Raw genomic sequence first — 18,905 nt, 5'->3', positions numbered from 1 at the left:
GAAGTTTGAGGTACATAAAAATAAACCCTCTATGCTTCAGCTGTCCCACGTTGGCTCTACAACAGAGAAATGAGTGATCACATGACTGAAGTTCGTCAGTTCTCGGTCTGCTCAGAGCAGAGAGCAGTGATTGTCAGTCACCGATCTCCACTTTCCCCCTCCAGTGCTTACTGGAGCTCCGGGCGGAGAAAGGGCATTGCCCTCTATAAGCTGACTCTAGGTCACAAGAGAGAAAAAGAAATTGCATTTTATGTGACACAGAAGACAAGTATGATCAAAAAAACTGTGGAAATACTTTTCTTTTCAACTAAAAACTATGTTCTTGTTCTGGACAGAGTGAGGAAAGATTTGACCCCGTGTTGGTCTTTTTCCTGTTATTCAGGCTTTGTTAGTTAAAATGTCCCGTTGACAGTGGATTTGCCAAACAGGACGTGAGGGAAGATCTGCAACAGGGACACATAGAAATTTTAATCTGATGAGGGTTCAGTCTTTTCTACTCTACTAAAGAAAGACATTTTTATTTCAGCCTGTGTGGCAATAAGTAGAGCCCCCCCAGTGGTGTATTTAGGTTTTGTGCTGCCCTAGGCAACACAAAAATCAGCCACCCCAACCTCCTCCGCGGAGAGAGCCTGATACCAACCAACACACACCCCCACCGTGGAGAGAGCATAACACCAACCAACAACCTCCCAAAGGAGAGAGCCTGCCACCCATACATCCACCGCAACCCCCCGACAAGAGCGAGAAAAACTCACAGACACCTTCACAGCTCCGGACATCCCTGGGAACGAGAGTTGGGTTCTGCATACACCGTCAAGCAGCCCGCAGCCTCTTTCGGATCCCACTTGGTCTCCATGTGGCGTGTGTTCTTTCTTCTGGGGGTCAGCGCTGTCCCCCTGAAAAATGCTGCCCTAGGCAAATGCCTTGTATTCTTTGTGGTAAAATACGCCCCTGCCCCCCCCCCCCCCTTTTTGTTAACCCAGAGTTGGGTTTTAAGTGAGCATAGTGGAGAGCACTTTAACTTAGCTCACTTGCCTAGCAGAACTTGGATACTGGTTACAATTCCTGTCAGGGGACATTGTAGTTCTTATATCTCTATGGGTTAAAGTGGTTGTAAACTCTTACACATATACACTAAAGTGACTATCTACAGATTATATACAGAGATGAAACAAGTCCTACTGTATACAATAGGTTTTACCTGTATATCTAAAGCTCTCTCTTCTCTACAGCCTTCTAAAACACAGAGATCTTTTTCTCAGCTTCAGAAGGCCGGGGGCGGGGATCTAATGTCAAGCACTGTAGAGCATAAAGCACAGAGCTCAGTGTAATCTGATACTTGAGTGGAGGGAATGGACACCCCCCCCCCCCTACACACTGTTGTAAGGAAACATGGACAGCTGAGGTTGTCAATCACCTGTTGTGTGCTGCGTGATGGGGCTATCAGCAGAGATCGTCTGGTGTCAACTCATGCAGACAAAAATAACTTATGCAAATAGCAGGGAAAACTCACACTTGGTGCTTTGGAGTGTACACTATAGAAGTATGTGCTTTGTTTATTTTTCATTTCACATGTTTACAACCACTTCAAATTAAGTTATCATAGACATTAAGCCTGGGTTCACACTTGTGCGGTGCGGCATATCGCATGTGATTCGCACAGGAACCGCACCGCATTCCTGTGAAAATAACATGTGAATTCTGTGCAGTGCAATTTTGTATAGCTGAAATCACACCACATCAGCACCTTTTTTTGGTCTGCACTAGAATCGGATTGCTTTGGTATTTACACCTATGTGATCCGATTCTGTACATCGCACCGTGCTTAGCGGACCGATTTCTGGGTGTTGTTAACTTAACATACACACCCGCAGCGGTTCACATGAATGGGGTGCGATTGTGATGCGGTGCGGAGATCGCACAGAAACAGCTGAGAATTCTGCACCGCATCAGTGTGAACCCGGGCTAAAGCATTAAAGAGTTGTGGGAACCAAGTAATGTTTATAATAAAATACAACTTAATTCTTCAGTATAAAATAGAGCAAGTATCATATATATATATATAGATATACACACTATATTGCTGAAACAATTTGGATGCTTGCCTTTACCTGGCTGTCCACAAGGTTTAGGAGGGTGTCTATGGGAAGGTTGGACCATTCTTCCAGAAGCACATTTGTGAGGTCAGGCACTGATGTCGGGGGGAGGAGGCCTGGCTCACAGTCTCCGCTCTAATTCACCCGAAAGGTGTTCTATAGGGTTGCGGTCAGGACTCTGTGCAGGCCAGTCAACTTCCTCCACCCCAAACTGGCTCCTCCATGTCTTTATGGACCTTGCTTTGTGCACTGGTGCTCAGTCATGTTGGAACAGGAAGGGGCCATCTCCATAATTCCCACAAAGTTGGGAGCATGAAATTGTCCAAAATGTCTTGGTATGCTGACACTTTATGAGTTCTCTTCACAGGAACTAGGGGGACAAGCCCAACCCCTCAAAAACAACCCCACACAATAATCCCCCCTCCACCAAACTTTACACTTGCCACACTGCAGTCAGGCAAGTACCGTTCTCCTGTCAACTGCCAAACCCAAACACATCCGTCAGATTGCCAGACAGAGAAGCGTGATTTGTCACTCCAGAGAACACGTCTCCAATGCTCTAGAGTCCAGTGGCGGCGTGCTTTACACCACTGCATCTGACACTTTGCAATGCACGTGGTGATGTAAGGCTTGGATGCAACTGCTTGGCCATGGAATCCCATTCCAAGAAGCTCTTAACGCACTGTTGTTGTGCTAATCTGAAGGTTACACAAGTCTGGAGGTCTTTAGCTATTGACTCTGCAGACAGTTAGCGACTTCTGAGCACTGTGTGTTTCAGCATGCGCTGAGCCCTATTTTTACGTGGCCTACCACTTGGTGGCTGAGTTGCTGTTGTTCCCAGTTGCTTCCACTTTGTTATAATCCCACTAACAGTTGACCGCGGAATATTTAGTGGCCAGGAAATGTCACGGATGGACTTATTGCACAGGTGGCAACCTATCACGGGACCACGCTTGGAGTCACTGAGCTCCTGAGAGCAACCCATTCTTTCACAAATGTTTGTAGAAGCCGTCTGCATGCCTGGGGGCTTGATTTTATACACCTGTGGCCATGGAGGTGATTGGAACAGCTGAATCCAAAGATTTGGAGGGGGGTCCCAATACTTTCGGCAATATAGTGTATCTCTTGATTTAAACCTTACATGAATCTGTTCTTAAAGCAATATAGTGTGTGTGTATACTGTGTATATATATATATATATATATATATATATATATCAGGGGCAGACTGACAACTCATGGGGCCCCCGGGCAATAGGGGATCATGGAGCCCCTGTGTCCTTGCCCAAACTCAAAAAAGCCTATGAAAAAGGTACCAGGGGCATCTCATGGGGCCCCCTACTGACCCCGGGCTCTCGGGCAGTGCCCGAGTTTCCAAATGGTCAGTCCGCCCCTGATATAAATATATATACACACTAATTCATACTAAAACAACACAAAAACATGCAACGTGAAAAAATTATGTTACATCTCATCTGATCCAACACAGGGGTCAGGATACACATAGTTCTTAGTTAATCTCAGCACTCCAGCCTACATAGACTCTGTGGGTCTCAGGAAAAAGGGGGTGCCTGGGAGAAGCTCCAGTGGGAGCAGGATAAGTAACAAAAACAAACTTTAATTAGAGTTTGCAATACACATAAGTTCTATTCATACCTGAAAGATATTAACCGGATTATTACATCTCTATTTAGGGCGGTGTAGATCCTTTTCATCTGCAAGGCAAAAAAAATAATAATAATAAGCTGGAAATGATTAACTCAAAGGTAGAATGAGAATGGGAAAAGTTTTTTTTACTACAATATTAGGAACCCTGATCAGATTCTGCACCATGAGTAAAGTAAAATTCTAGCCTAAAAAAAATTTCTTTCACCATGCCAAGTATTCCTACAAGAGATTTTCCCTAACTTCCTGTCCAAACAACCACAGAGAAAATATAGGAGAGGTTTTTTTTTGGTGGGGGGGGGGCTCCATTTGTGTATGTTCCTGCTGAGGATACTCACCCCATATAGTGTAAATTCATCTTTTCAGAAAAATTAAAAAGGTGATCTAACAATCTACACCCTCCCCTTGTTCCCACATTTGTTCCTGCCTTTGTGATTTGAAATGCCCACTCTTCATTCCCACTTTCTTTAGGGCTTCCAGGACGGATCAGAATAACTCCAATTGGTCAGGTGCTGGCACATGTTGACTGACAAATCAGAATCTCTAAGATCCATTCTGGAAGTCCTAAGGATAGAAGGGGATGACAAGCAGACTTTCAAATCCTTGGACTGCTGCACCGGTTGGATGGGCATTGGCAGCTAATCACCCACAGAGGTAAGTACAGCAGGAACCAGAGAGAGGAAGAAGGTGGAGAGGATGTACTTTCATACAAGTACATGGTACAGTAGGCATACTTTATATCAGGAAAATGAAATGTTGGGTTTAATGTCTGTAAACAACAGTAAAGCTGAGAAGGATATACAGTATAGCTAAACATGTGAAAAGGAGATGCTCTGGCTTACTCAAAGGAAGAATTAATATGCAATATTTCACTGTTACTTGAGTAAAAATACATGTGCAGACATAAAACCAGGGCATTTTTTCAGCGGGAACGTGGGGGAACGCAGTTCCAGCACCTCCAGCACTGAATGTAAGTAATGGAAATGGGTGCTGGGGTATGCAGGAAGGTCTATTTTCACTGGTGGGAATCTATTTTTGGATGAGGGGTCTATTGTTGCTTTGGGGGTTTTATGTTGCTGAGGGATCTCCTGTTGAAGGAGGAGTCTATTGTTGCTGGCTGCTGGAGGGCCTATTGATGCTGGCTGCTGGGAGATCTGTTTTTGTTTCTGGGGATCTATGATTGTTGGGGTGGATCTATTGTTGCTGAGGTGGTATTTTGTTGTGGGGGGGTCCATTGTTGCTGGGGGGGTCTATTGTCATGTAGGGGATCTATTGTTGTTGGCTGCAGGGGATCTAGTGTATTTTTCTGCTTTTCTTGTTATCATTAACACATTACATACAAATTACGTGAACCACAAAATGATACTGTATTCTCTAAAAGAGGTGGTACTGGGAGGTGGGTAGGGGGTGAAACCAAGGGACAGTGCTTGGAGGTGGGTAGGGGCAGAGGCAAGGGGTGGCTGAAAAGGTGGGGAGTTCCTGCACCTATTCTCAGAGAAAAAAAGCCCTGCATAAAACTAAAAATATACAGTGGCAATAATAAAAAAAACCCTTGGAACCCCTTGGAATAACTGGTTTTCTGCAGTCATTTGCCATCAAATGTGATCTGACTCTCATCTACATCACAGCAATAGACAAACACAATGGGGGATATTTACTAAAACAGGTGCACTCAGAATCTGGCATGGTAGCCAATCAGCTTCTAACTTCAGATTGTTCAATAAAGCTTTGACAATAAAACCTGGAAGCTGATTGGTTTCTGTGCAGAGTTGCACCAGATTTTGCACTCTCCAGTTTTAGTAAATAACCCCCATAATGCTTAAGCTGATACCACACAAACAAATCTTATTTCTCATATATTTTTCATATATACTAAATGCATATATATATATACACACTGCTCAAAAAAATTAAAGGAACACTTTGTAATTAGAGTATAGCATCAAGTCAATTAAACTCCTGAGATACTGATCTGGTCAGGTAAGTAGCAGGGGGGGTTGTTAATCAGTTTCAGCTGCTTTGGTGTTAATGAAATTAACAACAGATGAACTAGATGGGAAACAATGAGATGACCCCCAAAACAGGAATGGTTTTACAGGTGGAGGCCACTGGCATTTCTTTCCCTACTCATCTATGCTGACTGTTGAGCACTGCCGGAGCCCTACAAAATGACCTCCAGCAGGCCACTTGTGTGAATATCTCTGACCAAACAATCAGAAACAGACTTCATGAGGGTGGCCTGAGGGCCCGACGTCCTCTAGTAGGCCCTGTGCTCACTGCCCGGCACCATAGAGCTTGAATGGCATCTGCCATTGAACACCAGAATTGGTAGGTCCACCACTCATGCCCTGTGCTTTTCACAGATGAGAGCAGATTCACCCTGAGCACATGTGACAGACGTGGAAGGGTCTGGAGAAGCTGTGGAGAACGTTATGCCAGCCTCATGTGGTGAGAGTATGCAGGCAGATCCTGGAGGATGAAGGAACTGATACCATTTAATGGCCTCCACACTCTCCTGACCTAAATCCAATAGAACACCTCTGGAATATCATGTTTTGGTCCATCCAACACTGTCAGGTTGCACCTCAGACTGTCCAGGAGCTCAGTGATGCCCTGGTCCAGATCTGGGAGGAAATCCCCCAGGACACCATCTGTGGTCTCATTAGGACCCTCCCCCGACGTTGTCAGGCATGCATACAAGCACGTGGGGGCCATACAAACTACTGAGGACCATTCTGAGTTGCTGCAATGAAATTTCAGCAAAATGGACTCGCCTGCTGCATACTTTTTTCACTTTGATTTTCGGGGTGTCTTTAAATTCAGTCCTCTGTAGGTCGATCATTTTCATTTCCATCAAATGATGGGGCGTCCTTATGTTCCTAACACATTACCCGTTCATATCAGTATAGAGATCCAGCAGGAGATTTGTCCCCATTGAGATCTGATGTGTTTTCAAAGTGTTCCTTTAATTTTTTTGAGCAGTGTATACAGTATATATTTTATATATATTTAGTATACATATACATACAGTATATAGGCTTAAATATCAAAATAATATATAGACAAAGATTAAAAACTCATACCCATAATATATACTTACATGATTTAAAAAATGCTCTTTATAAGTTTTGTATATGGCAGAATTTTCATTCCTGAGATCTTCGGTAAACGTATCTTCTGTGCTAATGTTGACTGATACTGTGACAGTGACGTTTGCTATAATGAGAAGCACATATGAGAAGCTCTAGCGTGTTTTCTGTTCACATGTCAAGTTATTAGCATGAATATTCTTTCCAAGAAATGTTGATTCTAGTTTAACAAAATTAAATTTTCTAGCAAAATGTGCCATTTTTTATTTAAAACTGAACTCTGCATAAAATCATATTACAAATATGAAATACATATATGGAAGCCATTTTACCTGCTGAAGGATTTATTTTTCTGTCCATCTAGTCCCAACATTTACACTGCTCTGCCACATACTGCATGGCCCTGTCTTTCTCTGTTGTAGTTTCACTTTTACTTAGAGGTCCCTTCACTATCTTTATTCTGGATTGGACAGGGAAAGGAGAAGCAGCGCACTGATGAGTGTTTCTTTCCTGATCCTCTCTAATTTCTGCTGTACAGAGTGTACAGTGACTTGCAAGATGCTAAAGCCAAGTCACATTCAGGCAGGGGCATCCCTAGGGTTGGTGTCACCCGGTGTGATAACACTTGGTGACACCCCGTTCGACGATCTCCACAGAATGGATCGGATCTGCGGATTGAGCATAATGGATCGGACTCTGATCCATTATCCTTCCCAATCAGCAGATCCGATCCATCCTGCGGGGATCGTCGGCATGCAACCTATACGGGGTGACATCGGACCGGCTCCACGAAAAGGTAAGTTGTAAAGCAAGCCGACGATCCCCGCAGGATGGATCAGATCCATCCTGCGGGGATTCTTGGCATGCAACCTGTACGGGGTGACACCAGACCCGCTCCACGAAAAGGTAAGTTGTAAAAAATGCCGACAATCCCCGCAGGATGGATCGGATCCATACTGTGGGGATCGTCGGCTTGCTTTACAACTTACCTGTTCGTGGAGTTAGTCCTGTGTCACCCCGTGCGGTGGATGTCACCCGGTGCGGCGTGCACCCCCCGCACCTGCCTCGGGACGCCACTGCATTCAGGTACTTTCGCTGCTTACAATGAAAAAAACAATATTGATGTATTAAATAATATATAAACCCAACATTTCATATTCCTGCTATGTGCCTGCAGTGCCATGTACTTGCATGAAAAAGTCCCCTGTTCTCTTTGTATTGCTTCCTTTGTGTGAAATCCATGGTGTTCCTACCAGTTCCTCTGCTTTCCTTTTAAAAACTGACCACACTAGGCATATGAGCACAGTGGTCAGTTCTTTAGGGAATTCAGCCTGCTCTCCTCCAATTACCGTATTTTTCGCTCCATAAGACGCACCTAGGTTTTAGAGGCTAAAAACAGGAAAAAAAATATTCTGAACTAATGGACTGCAGACATAGTACAGGAGATGACCAGAGACTGCGGACATAGTACAGAAGATGACCAGAGACTGCGGACACAGTACAGGAGATGACCAGAGACTGCGGACATAGTACAGAAGATGACCAGAGACTGCGGACACAGTACAGGAGATGACCAGAGACTGCGGACATAGTACAGAAGATGACCAGAGACTGCGGAAACAGTACAGGAGATGATCAGAGACTGCAGACATAGTACAGGAGATGACCAGAGACTGCGGACATAGTACAGGGGATGACCAGAGACTGCAGACACAGTACAGGAGATGACCAGAGACTGCGGACATAGTACAGGAGATGACCAGAGACTGCGGACATAGTACAGGAGATGACCAGAGATTGTGGACACAGTACAGGAGATGACCAGAGACTGCGGACATACTACAGGAGATGACCAGAGACTGCAGACATAGTACAGGAGATGACCAGAGACTGCGGACATAGTACAGGAGATGACCAGAGACTGCGGACATAGTACAGGAGATGACCAGAGACTGTGGACACAGTACAGGAGATGACCAGAGACTGCGGACATAGTACAGATGACCAGAGACTGCGGACATAGTACAGGAGATGACCAGAGATTGTGGACACAGTACAGGAGATGACCAGAGACTGCGGACATACTACAGGAGATGACCAGAGACTGCAGACATACTACAGGAGATGACCAGAGACTGCGGACCTAGTACAGGAGATGACCAGAGACTGCGGACACAGTACAGGAGATGACCAGAGACTGCGGACACAGTACAAGAGATGACCAGAGACTGCGGACACAGTACAGGAGATGACCAGAGACTGCGGACACAGTACAAGAGATGACCAGAGACTGCGGACATACTACAGGAGATGACCAGAGACTGCAGACATACTACAGGAGATGACCAGAGACTGCGGACATACTACAGGAGATGACCAGAGACTGCGGACATAGTACAGGAGATGACCAGAGACTGCGGACACAGTACAGGAGATGGCCAGAGACTGCGGACACAGTACAAGAGATGACCAGAGACTGCAGACATAGTACAGGAGATGACCAGAGACTGCGGACACAGTACAGGAGGTGACCAGAGATTGTGGACATTACAGGAGATGACCAGAGACTGCGGACACAGTACAGGAGATGACCAGAGACTGCGGACACAGTACAGGAGATGACCAGAGACTGTGGACAGTACAGGAGATGACCATAGACTGCGGACAGTACAGGAGATGACCAGAGACTGCGGACATAGTACAGGAGATGACCAGAGACTGCAGACACAGTACAGGAGATGACCAAAGACTGCGGACATAGTACAGGAGATGACCAGAGACTGTGGACACAGTACAGGAGATGACCAGAGACTGCGGACATAGTACAGATGACCAGAGACTGCGGACACAGTACAGGAGATGACCAGAGACTGCGGACATAGTACAGGAGATGACCAGAGACTGCGGACACAGTACAGGAGATGACCAGAGACTGCGGACACAGTACAAGAGATGACCAGAGACTGCGGACATACTACAGGAGATGACCAGAGACTGCAGAAATACTACAGGAGATGACCAGAGACTGCGGACATACTACAGGAGATGACCAGAGACTGCGGACATAGTACAGGAGATGACCAGAGACTGCGGACACAGTACAGGAGATGACCAGAGACTGCGGACACAGTACAAGAGATGACCAGAGACTGCGGACATAGTACAGGAGATGACCAGAGACTGCGGACACAGTACAGGAGGTGACCAGAGATTGTGGACATTACAGGAGATGACCAGAGACTGCGGACACAGTACAGGAGATGACCAGAGACTGCGGACACAGTACAGGAGATGACCAGAGACTGTGGACAGTACAGGAGATGACCATAGACTGCGGACAGTACAGGAGATGACCAGAGACTGCGGACATAGTACAGGAGATGACCAGAGACTGCAGACACAGTACAGGAGATGACCAAAGACTGCGGACATAGTACAGGAGATGACCAGAGACTGTGGACATAGTACAGGAGATGACCAGAGACTGCGAACATAGTACAGGAGATGACCAGAGACTGCGGACATAGTACAGGAGATGACCAGAGACTGTGGACACAGTACAGGAGATGACCAGAGACTGTGGACAGTACAGGAGATGACCAAAGACTGCGGACGCAGTACAGGAGATGACCAGAGACTGCGGACAGTACAGGAGATGACCAGAGACTGTGGACACGGTACAGGAGATGACCAGAGACTGCGGACAGTACAGGAGATGACCAGAGACTGCGGACATAGTACAGGAGATGACCAGAGACTGCAGACACAGTACAGGAGATGACCAGAGACTGCGGACATAGTACAGGAGATGACCAGAGACTGTGGACATAGTACAGGAGATGACCAGAGACTGCGGACAGTACAGGAGATGACCAGAGACTGCGGACACAGTACAGGAGATGACCAGAGACTGCGGACACAGTACAGGAGATGACCAGAGACTGCGGACAGTACAGGAGATGACCAGAGACTGCGGATACAGTACAGGAGATGACCAGAGACTGCGGACAGTACAGGGATGACCAGAGACTGCGGACATAGTACAGGAGATGACCAGAGACTGCGGACAGTACAGGAGATGACCAGAGACTGCGGACACAGTACAGGAGATGACCAGAGACTGCGGACATAGTACAGGAGATGACCAGAGACTGCGGACACAGTACAGGAGATGACCAGAGACTGCGGACACAGTACAGGAGATGACCAGAGACTGCGGACACAGTACAGGAGATGACCAGAGACTGCGGACACAGTACAGGAGATGACCAGAGACTGCGGACAGTACAGGAGATGACCAGAGACTGCGGATACAGTACAGGAGATGACCAGAGACTGCGGACACAGTACAGGAGATGACCAGAGACTGCGGACAGTACAGGAGATGACCAGAGACTGCGGATACAGTACAGGAGATGACCAGAGACTGCGGACACAGTACAGGAGATGACCAGAGACTGCGGACAGTACAGGAGATGACCAGAGACTGCGGATACAGTACAGGAGATGACCAGAGACTGCGGACATAGTACAGGAGATGACCAGAGACTGCGGATACAGTACAGGAGATGACCAGAGACTGCGGACAGTACAGGGATGACCAGAGACTGCGGACAGGACAGATGACTGCTGACCTTTGGAGAGGTGGGGAGCGGGTACCCGCTCTTACCTGTTCCTCGATCCAGCCGCGCGCTGTCTTCCCGGCTTCTGTAATGGCGCTCGGCTTGACAACCGGGTGCCCAGTGCACATGAGCGAGAAGCGCTGCGCTTTGTGATTGGTCCGGCGGCTTCTGGGATCTGTCATGTGTCCCAGGTGCCGCCTTACCATTCACAAAGAGCACCGCTTCTTGCGCATGCCACTGGATAGAGGAACAGGTAAAGTCCCGCTACAGAGCTGAGCGGCCGGCCCGGTATTCTGACATGGCGGCGGTGGAAATACCGGACTGGCCGCTCCATATTTGCTCCATAAGACACACTGACATTTTCCCTCCTTTTTTGGGGGGAAAAAAGTGCGTCTTATGGAGCGAAAAATACGGTATTAGACTTGTCCTGACACCCCCCCCTTCCCCCCGCACAGCCATTCTCTAGGAAGATCAGTGTGCTGCTGTTTCTCCTCTCCTAGCTCCTTATGCACCTGAGAACAGAGGGTATGTAATTACGTATGAAAAAAGAGAAAAATGGTACTTATAATGTTTCTTTATACAGTATCTATGCACAAATATTTTACCTTTCATTTATATTTTAAACTGACTGGATTGTTTTACAAGGTGAAGGTTTACATAGACTTTAATGGATAATGAGCTGCATTCATTTGTCTTTTTTATCTGCCTGGAGTTCGGCTTTAATTACAAATGTTGTAATTAATGTACCTTATGTACTATAGTGTTTTATAATACATACCCACTGGTGTGTTTAGGTTTTGTGTTGCCCCAGGCAGAGAGCCTGACATTGACCAACAACACCCCTGCCCCTTCACCCAAGAGAGCCTACCACTACCATCGCCCCATATCCCAGCCACTCCCCTCCCAGCAAGAGAGAGAAAGATACTCACATTCAAAGCTCTGGACATCCCCAGGAATGAGGGTCAAGAAGCCCGCAACTTATCCCACCTGGTCTCCAAGCTGCATGTGTTCCTTCTTCCATCCCCTCTTCCTGGGGGGTGTTGCTGCCCCCCTGAAAAATGCCACCCTAGGCAAATGCCTTGTGGTAAATACACCCTTGTACAGGGGTGGGCAAACTTTTTGACTTGATGGCCGCAATGGGTTCATATATTGGACCCGGGGGCGGGACCAAGAGTAGATGAATGATGTGTATGTGTGAATTAATATAAATTAAATTAAAATTTGTAACATTTCATCCCCCATAGTACTATTCCCCCCCAAGTAGTAAGCCAAGTCCCCCCTGTGTCAATTTACTTACCTTTGCTCCGCGCGTTCCTCTCGCCGTGTTCCCGCGCCGTTCCGGTCTTCAGGGCGGACTGTGAGAGGAGCCTAGCTCCCCTCACGTTCGTCACGCTGCCCCGCCTACACACATCCTGACAGCCAATCACTGGCTATCAGGATGTGAGTGGCAGCGAGACTGGCCAATCATTGCATTTGAGCGCGCTGAATGATGCAAATGTTTGCCTGCCCTGGCTGTTTTTTTTTTTGTATCACGCTCCGCGGGCCAGATTGAAAGGTCCGCCGGGCCGTATACGGCCCGTGGGCCGTAGTTTGCCCATTCCTGCCCTTGTACATACCCAATTGTGGTCAAAGGGGGTTCTACACTTTATTGAAGTACATAAAGCATGTGCAGTATGTCCTGTCCTTCTTCCTTGTTGTCACTCCTGATGTTGCATTTGCCAGCAATTATCAGCCGTAAAAATGACAGCTGTGTTTCGTAACATGCAGAGGGACATAATTAGTCACAGAATATGCCTAGCATAAAAAAACATATAATTGTCTCAGGTCTGGGGAGCTGCAAATGGGGAGCACAGCTGACCACAGAAGTGACGGACTATATGCCGATGTGTCCCTGCATGCGTGTACATCATCGTTCACCAAACACGGAAATTTGGTATTCAGGTATTGCATTGTACACATATCCGCAGTTAAATAATGATGCAGAGAAGAATCACTTAAGAGAAGCCTTTTAGGAGAAGCCTTGTATTTTTTTAATAACTAGATGTGAAAAACAGTCCTAAAAAAGAAAAGCGACGGCGAGCTGTAGGTTTTTTTTTTGCATATTTTATATTTCTTCATATACTGTATAACAGTATAATAAAACAACAAGAAATTTTGGCATCTGGAGCCCAAAAAACCTGTCATAACCCCTCAAAAAATGAAATCAAGTTTTTTTGGTTTTTTTTTACTCATTTTAAGAGGTTTATTTGGGGGGTGTTGACACATGAAACGCGTCAGTGATCATGAAAATGTAGATGTTAACCCCCCTGGCGGTATTCCTGAGTGTAGCTCGGGGTTATTTATCAGTGCCAAAAGCGGTAATCTTGAGCTACACTCGGGAATACACTGCAGCGTTGCTCTTACCCGCTCTTCTTTCCGATGCCGGCATCCATCTTCTGGGTTCCGTTCCCTGCGAGCGTTGGGACGTACGGGACGTACGGGGGACGGAACCGGCGGGAAATTTAAACATTTTAAAAAGTGACATTCACCAAATACACTAAAATCACATAGTATAACATTCCTGTATCAAACCATTTCACATACATTTTGTCCCGAGTGCTTTGTCCGGCGCCCTGCCTGCATTTTTACTGTTCTTTCTGCCTGGAAACATCCATGGAGTCCAAAAAGCGTCCCTTTAGGTCAAAAGCGGTTTTAGACCGGCTAGAGAACAGCGATAGTAAATCAGAACCACTTGCAGAATTGAGTGATAATGATTGGTGGGGGAAATTCGTCATCAGACGCTGAAAACGATTTTGCGACTGAACTCAGCGATGTGCGAACTTGGCGCTAGATTTCAAATTTCAGTGTTTTTGGTTTGATTATATTATTGAATTAAATTTATTATTATTATATTATTATTTTTTATGATTATTTATTATATTATAATTTATGATTTGTTATAATAATATGTTTCAAATTTTATCATACCCGGGATGTTTACTAGACTCTTGTTCGGACAGATTTCAGTGAGTTATTCCTAAAAATTACAGGCCTACAATAAAAAAACGACATATTTCCATGCAAAAAAATGTACCACTTTGAGCACAGAAATATTGACATAATCATACCGCTAGGGAGGTTCAAAACATAGGACAACATTTCGGAAAAAAAAGCACATTTTGTTGTGTTTTTGTACTATATGTTTGCATTTTGTTTGTATTCTATTTTTTTTAGATGAGACAGTTTTTTGTTTTGTGTTTTTTTTAGATAGAGGTAAACATATTTGAAATTTCAACATTTGCACTTTAAACACAGAGACCATTCCTGGGTTAATGTCTCTTAAATTTTCAAGTTCCAATTAAATAAAATCTTCTCCAATTTACAACACCACTAAAGGTCTCCCCTGTACTTTCATTTTACTCCTATTTTTTGAGTCAATACTGTAGATCCTTGGCCCAGATGGCCCAGTCCATACCCAATCATCACAGGTAATGCTCCGTTCAGGTATGGCCATTGTTTATTTGTTCTAGGCACCTTGTAAATGTACTACAGGGCACTCAGGATGATAATAACATCCAAGCATTTTGTCTTGTATCATGGTCCACCATTAATTAGTTTAGTACTTTTTATAGGATGGAAATAAACTTACCTCTTTTGATCTCACTCAAAAGGAATTCACACCTAATCCCGTAGAAGTCTTCATTTTTGCATACACACTTGTTTCCATCATAATAAGCACCATTTTCACAGGTGACTCCTTCAAAGACATTACATAAAGCTAAGTGACATGTGAGTTTACAAATTAAATACATTCTCAACAATATCACTCTGGTACTGAGATTGATGCTGTACAATCATTTATTTCTTAAAGCGGAATAAACTGTACCTGAGCATCACGAACTGAAGACATACATAGTTACATATAGTCAGGGCTGTGGATAAGGGGGTGCCACCAGTCCTCCTGAACGGGGCCCAGGCCAGCAGGGGGGCCCAGGAAGCTGGGGGAATTTGATGTGGGCAGAGAGGATGATCAACATGGCGGGGGGGGCAGGAACAATTACTGGAACTGATCCCCTGTATGGCTCTCTCGGCAGCAGCTGAAAGCTGGCTTCTTTTCCTCTCCCTCCAACTGGCTGTCAGCTGCTGCCGAGAAAACCATACCATACCAGTAATTGCCCCCCACCATGCTCATCACCCTCCCTGTGAACCATATGTTTCCTCCTGCAGCCCAGGCTCCTCTATGTGCCCCCACACCCTCAGTGCTGACGGCTTCTCTTCTCTCCTTCCCACCCACAGCTGCAATCACACAATATGAACGTTCAGGATGGAGAAAGGGGGAAGGGTCCAATGACAATGTCACATTTACCATCTTCTTCCTTTCCTGAATGAACACATTGAGTGATTGGTACCGACAACTCATTGTGTTCATTCATAACTAAAGCATAGTAAACGGTGGAGTTTTTTTTGTGTGTGTGGGGGGGGAACTGTCAGGTTGGTTGTATGGGGCCCCCTGGTTTCTAACAGCAGCCCTGCATATAGTTACATAGTTGGTAAGGTTGAATAAAGTCACCAGTCCATCCAGTTCAACCCGTGTGGGTGTGTGTGTGTTTATGTTAAAACTCATATCCCTGTACACTGTGTTCTCTAAGAAGCCCATCCAAGAGCTTTTTGAAACTATCAATACTTCCCGCTGACACCACCGATTGTGAAAGTGAGTTCCACATCCTTACTGCTTTGACAGTGAAAAACCCCCTATGCAGTGTAAGGTTAAACCGCTTCTCCTCCATTTTCAATGAGTGGCCGTGTGTCTTCTTATACTCCCTGAGACTGAATAGTTTATTCTTTATGCCAAAGTCACCATTGAGTTATTTGTATATCGCTAGCATTCCTCGTTATTGAGGTCCTCCAGTCCCCTTATTAAGTTTGTAGCCCTTCTCTGGACTCTCTCCAGTTCCAGCACATTTCTTACTGAGGACTGGTGACCAGAACTGGATGGCATACTCCAGATGTGGCCGAACTAGTCTTGTAAAGTGGTAGGATTATAGTTTTATCTCTCAAGTAAATTCCCTTTTTAATGCATGCTAATATTCTGCTAGCTTTGCTTGCTGGAGCTTGGTATTGCATGCAATGACTGAGTATATAATCTACTAGGACCCCTGGGATCTTTTTCTGTCCTGGACTCCCCCAGAGGTGCTCCCCCTAGCGAGTAACTTGAATTCATAATTTTAGCCCCCAAGTAAATTACTTTACATTTTTCAACATTAAACCTCATTTAACATGTATCTGCCCACCTCTTAATTTTATTGAGGTTTTATTGCAGAGTTTCTGTATCCTTCTGTTACGTTATTGCCCTACATAGTTTTGTATCATCTGCAAACACTGAGATTGAGCCAGTTATTCCAGCCTCTCTATCATTTATGAATAAATCAAACGGAATTGGTTCCAGTACAGAGCCTTGGGGGACCCCACTTACTACTCCAGTCTAGTCTGAGTATACGCTATTTATTACTACCATTTGGACATGCTCCATAATCAGTTTTCTATCCATGTACAAACCCTATGGTCCATGCCTACAGACCTAATTTTGTAAATAAAACACCTATGGGGGACTGTATCAAATGCTTTTGCAAAATCCAAATACATCATATCCACCGGTCTTCCTTTATCTAGATGGCAACTCACATCCTTGTAGAATGTGAACAGATTGGTTTGCCAAGAACAATTCTTCATAAAGCCATGCTAATTACTACCAATGATATTGTTTTCCTCAGTAAATTTTTGGATATGGTCCCTTATCATCCCCTCCAATAGTTTAAATATTATCGATGTTAGACTGACTGGCCTGTAGCTTCCAGGAATACATCTCCGCCCTTTTTTAAATATTGGAACCACGTTGGCCCTTCGCCAATCAACTCCTACCATTCCTGTCAGTATGCTGTCCATAAAAATTATGAATACCACCCTGGCTATAACCTAGTTCTTTGAGGATTCTCGGGTGTAAGCCTTCTGGTCCTGGTGATTTCTTTGCGTTACGCTTTTCAAGACGTTTGCGGACATTTGCTTCTGTTAGCCACAAGGGTACACTCTCTGATGCATTATTAATGAGGCAATCTTGACTACTATATCCCTCTGTTTCCTCTGTAAAAACTGAGGAGAAAAATGCATTTTGTACAGTTGCCTTCTCCTTATCATCTGTAACCAACTTCCCTTTGTCATCTTTTATGGGGCCAATATGTTCTGACCTTGCTTTTTTAATGTTAATATATTTTTAAAAATTGGGGGGATTTTTTTTTCTCTCCTCTGCTACAGTATGTGTCTCTCCTGGTCTAATTTAGCTGCCCTGATTGCACATATTATTGCATTCCTTGTAGTGTTGGAATGCCGATGATGACCCCTCTGCCTTATATTTTTAAAATGCCATTTTTTCCTCTTTAATTTTTCTTTTTACGTTATGGTTTAGCCACCCAGGTTTAACCTTCACTCTGCCCATCGGAATTCACTGAATGATACCTTTATTTAAAATATTCCTAAAATGCTCTCATTTTTCCTCAGTGTTCAGTGTTTTAGGATTTGATTCCATTTACTATCTTGTAGTATTGTGCGCAGTTTAGAAAAGTTGGCTCTTATGAAATTTAGTGTTTTTGCCTCCTTATCCTATGAATTACTCTAAATGTAATTATCTTGTGATCATTGGTTCTCAAGCTGTCCCCTATTTCCACATCTGCAACCAGATCCATATTATCTGTAGTCAATAGATCTAGTAATGCATTATTTATAATTGGGGCATCCACTGACTGACACGTGAAGTTGTCCTGTAATAAATTTAAGAAATGACAGGCCTTAGATGAGTGAGCTGTTCCTTTTGCCCAGTCAATATCTGGATAGTTGAAGTCCCCCATTATGATAACATTGCCCTGCCTCGCTGCCATTTCTAACTGGGATAGGAGATCCAACTCCTCCTCATCCTTCAGGTTAGGGTTCCTGTAGCATACACCCACTATTATTTTCCCACTAGTTTCTTCTTTTTGAAGTTCCACCCACTGGGACTCCATCTCTTCCCTTTTCCCATTTGCAATGTTGTTCTGCACATTCACTGGCAAATCATTCTTGATATACAGACATACTCATCCTTTACCGTCTTTGTTCCTCCGATACAAGGAATAGTTGACAGCCAGTCATGTGAGCTGTCAAACCAGGTTTCTGATATTCCCATGAAGTCAAAATCCTCCTCGTGTATCAGAACTTGCAGTTCTTCCATTTTGTTAGCAAAGCTTCTGGCATTTGTATACATGCCTCTCAGTTTTATACGAGTGCATGCTATTTCCTTATTATTTTTTCTGTGGCTATATTTTTGTTTTGCCAACCCACTTATCCAGGGTTTAGGTATTACGGTTATAGCACCCCCTGACTTTCACTCATTACTGGCTATCACTTCGTCTGGTCCCTCCCCTCCGC

General features: G+C 44.8%; 1 protein-coding gene across 1 annotated transcript in view; it reads right to left on the bottom strand.

The window, feature by feature from the left end:
* LOC149453955 (uncharacterized) overlaps positions 1–18,905 on the bottom strand; it is a 45,517-nt gene that overhangs the window by 19,152 nt on the left and 7,460 nt on the right. The window contains exons 7-9 of the mRNA XM_089687992.1: positions 15,100–15,207; positions 6,861–6,976; positions 3,752–3,810 (exon numbers count right to left, since the gene is read on the bottom strand). Coding sequence (XP_089544118.1) covers positions 3,752–3,810; positions 6,861–6,976; positions 15,100–15,207 — 283 coding nt within the window. The remainder of the gene's footprint in view (positions 1–3,751; positions 3,811–6,860; positions 6,977–15,099; positions 15,208–18,905) is intronic.

The sequence above is a fragment of the Staurois parvus genome, unplaced genomic scaffold, assembly GCF_062004578.1.
Source record: "Staurois parvus isolate SC_StPar_1 unplaced genomic scaffold, SC_StPar_1.0 ptg000444l, whole genome shotgun sequence".
Lineage (NCBI taxonomy): Eukaryota > Metazoa > Chordata > Amphibia > Anura > Ranidae > Staurois > Staurois parvus.
The sequence above is the reverse complement of the archived record's forward strand: the minus strand, read 5'-3'. Positions and strand labels throughout refer to the sequence as shown.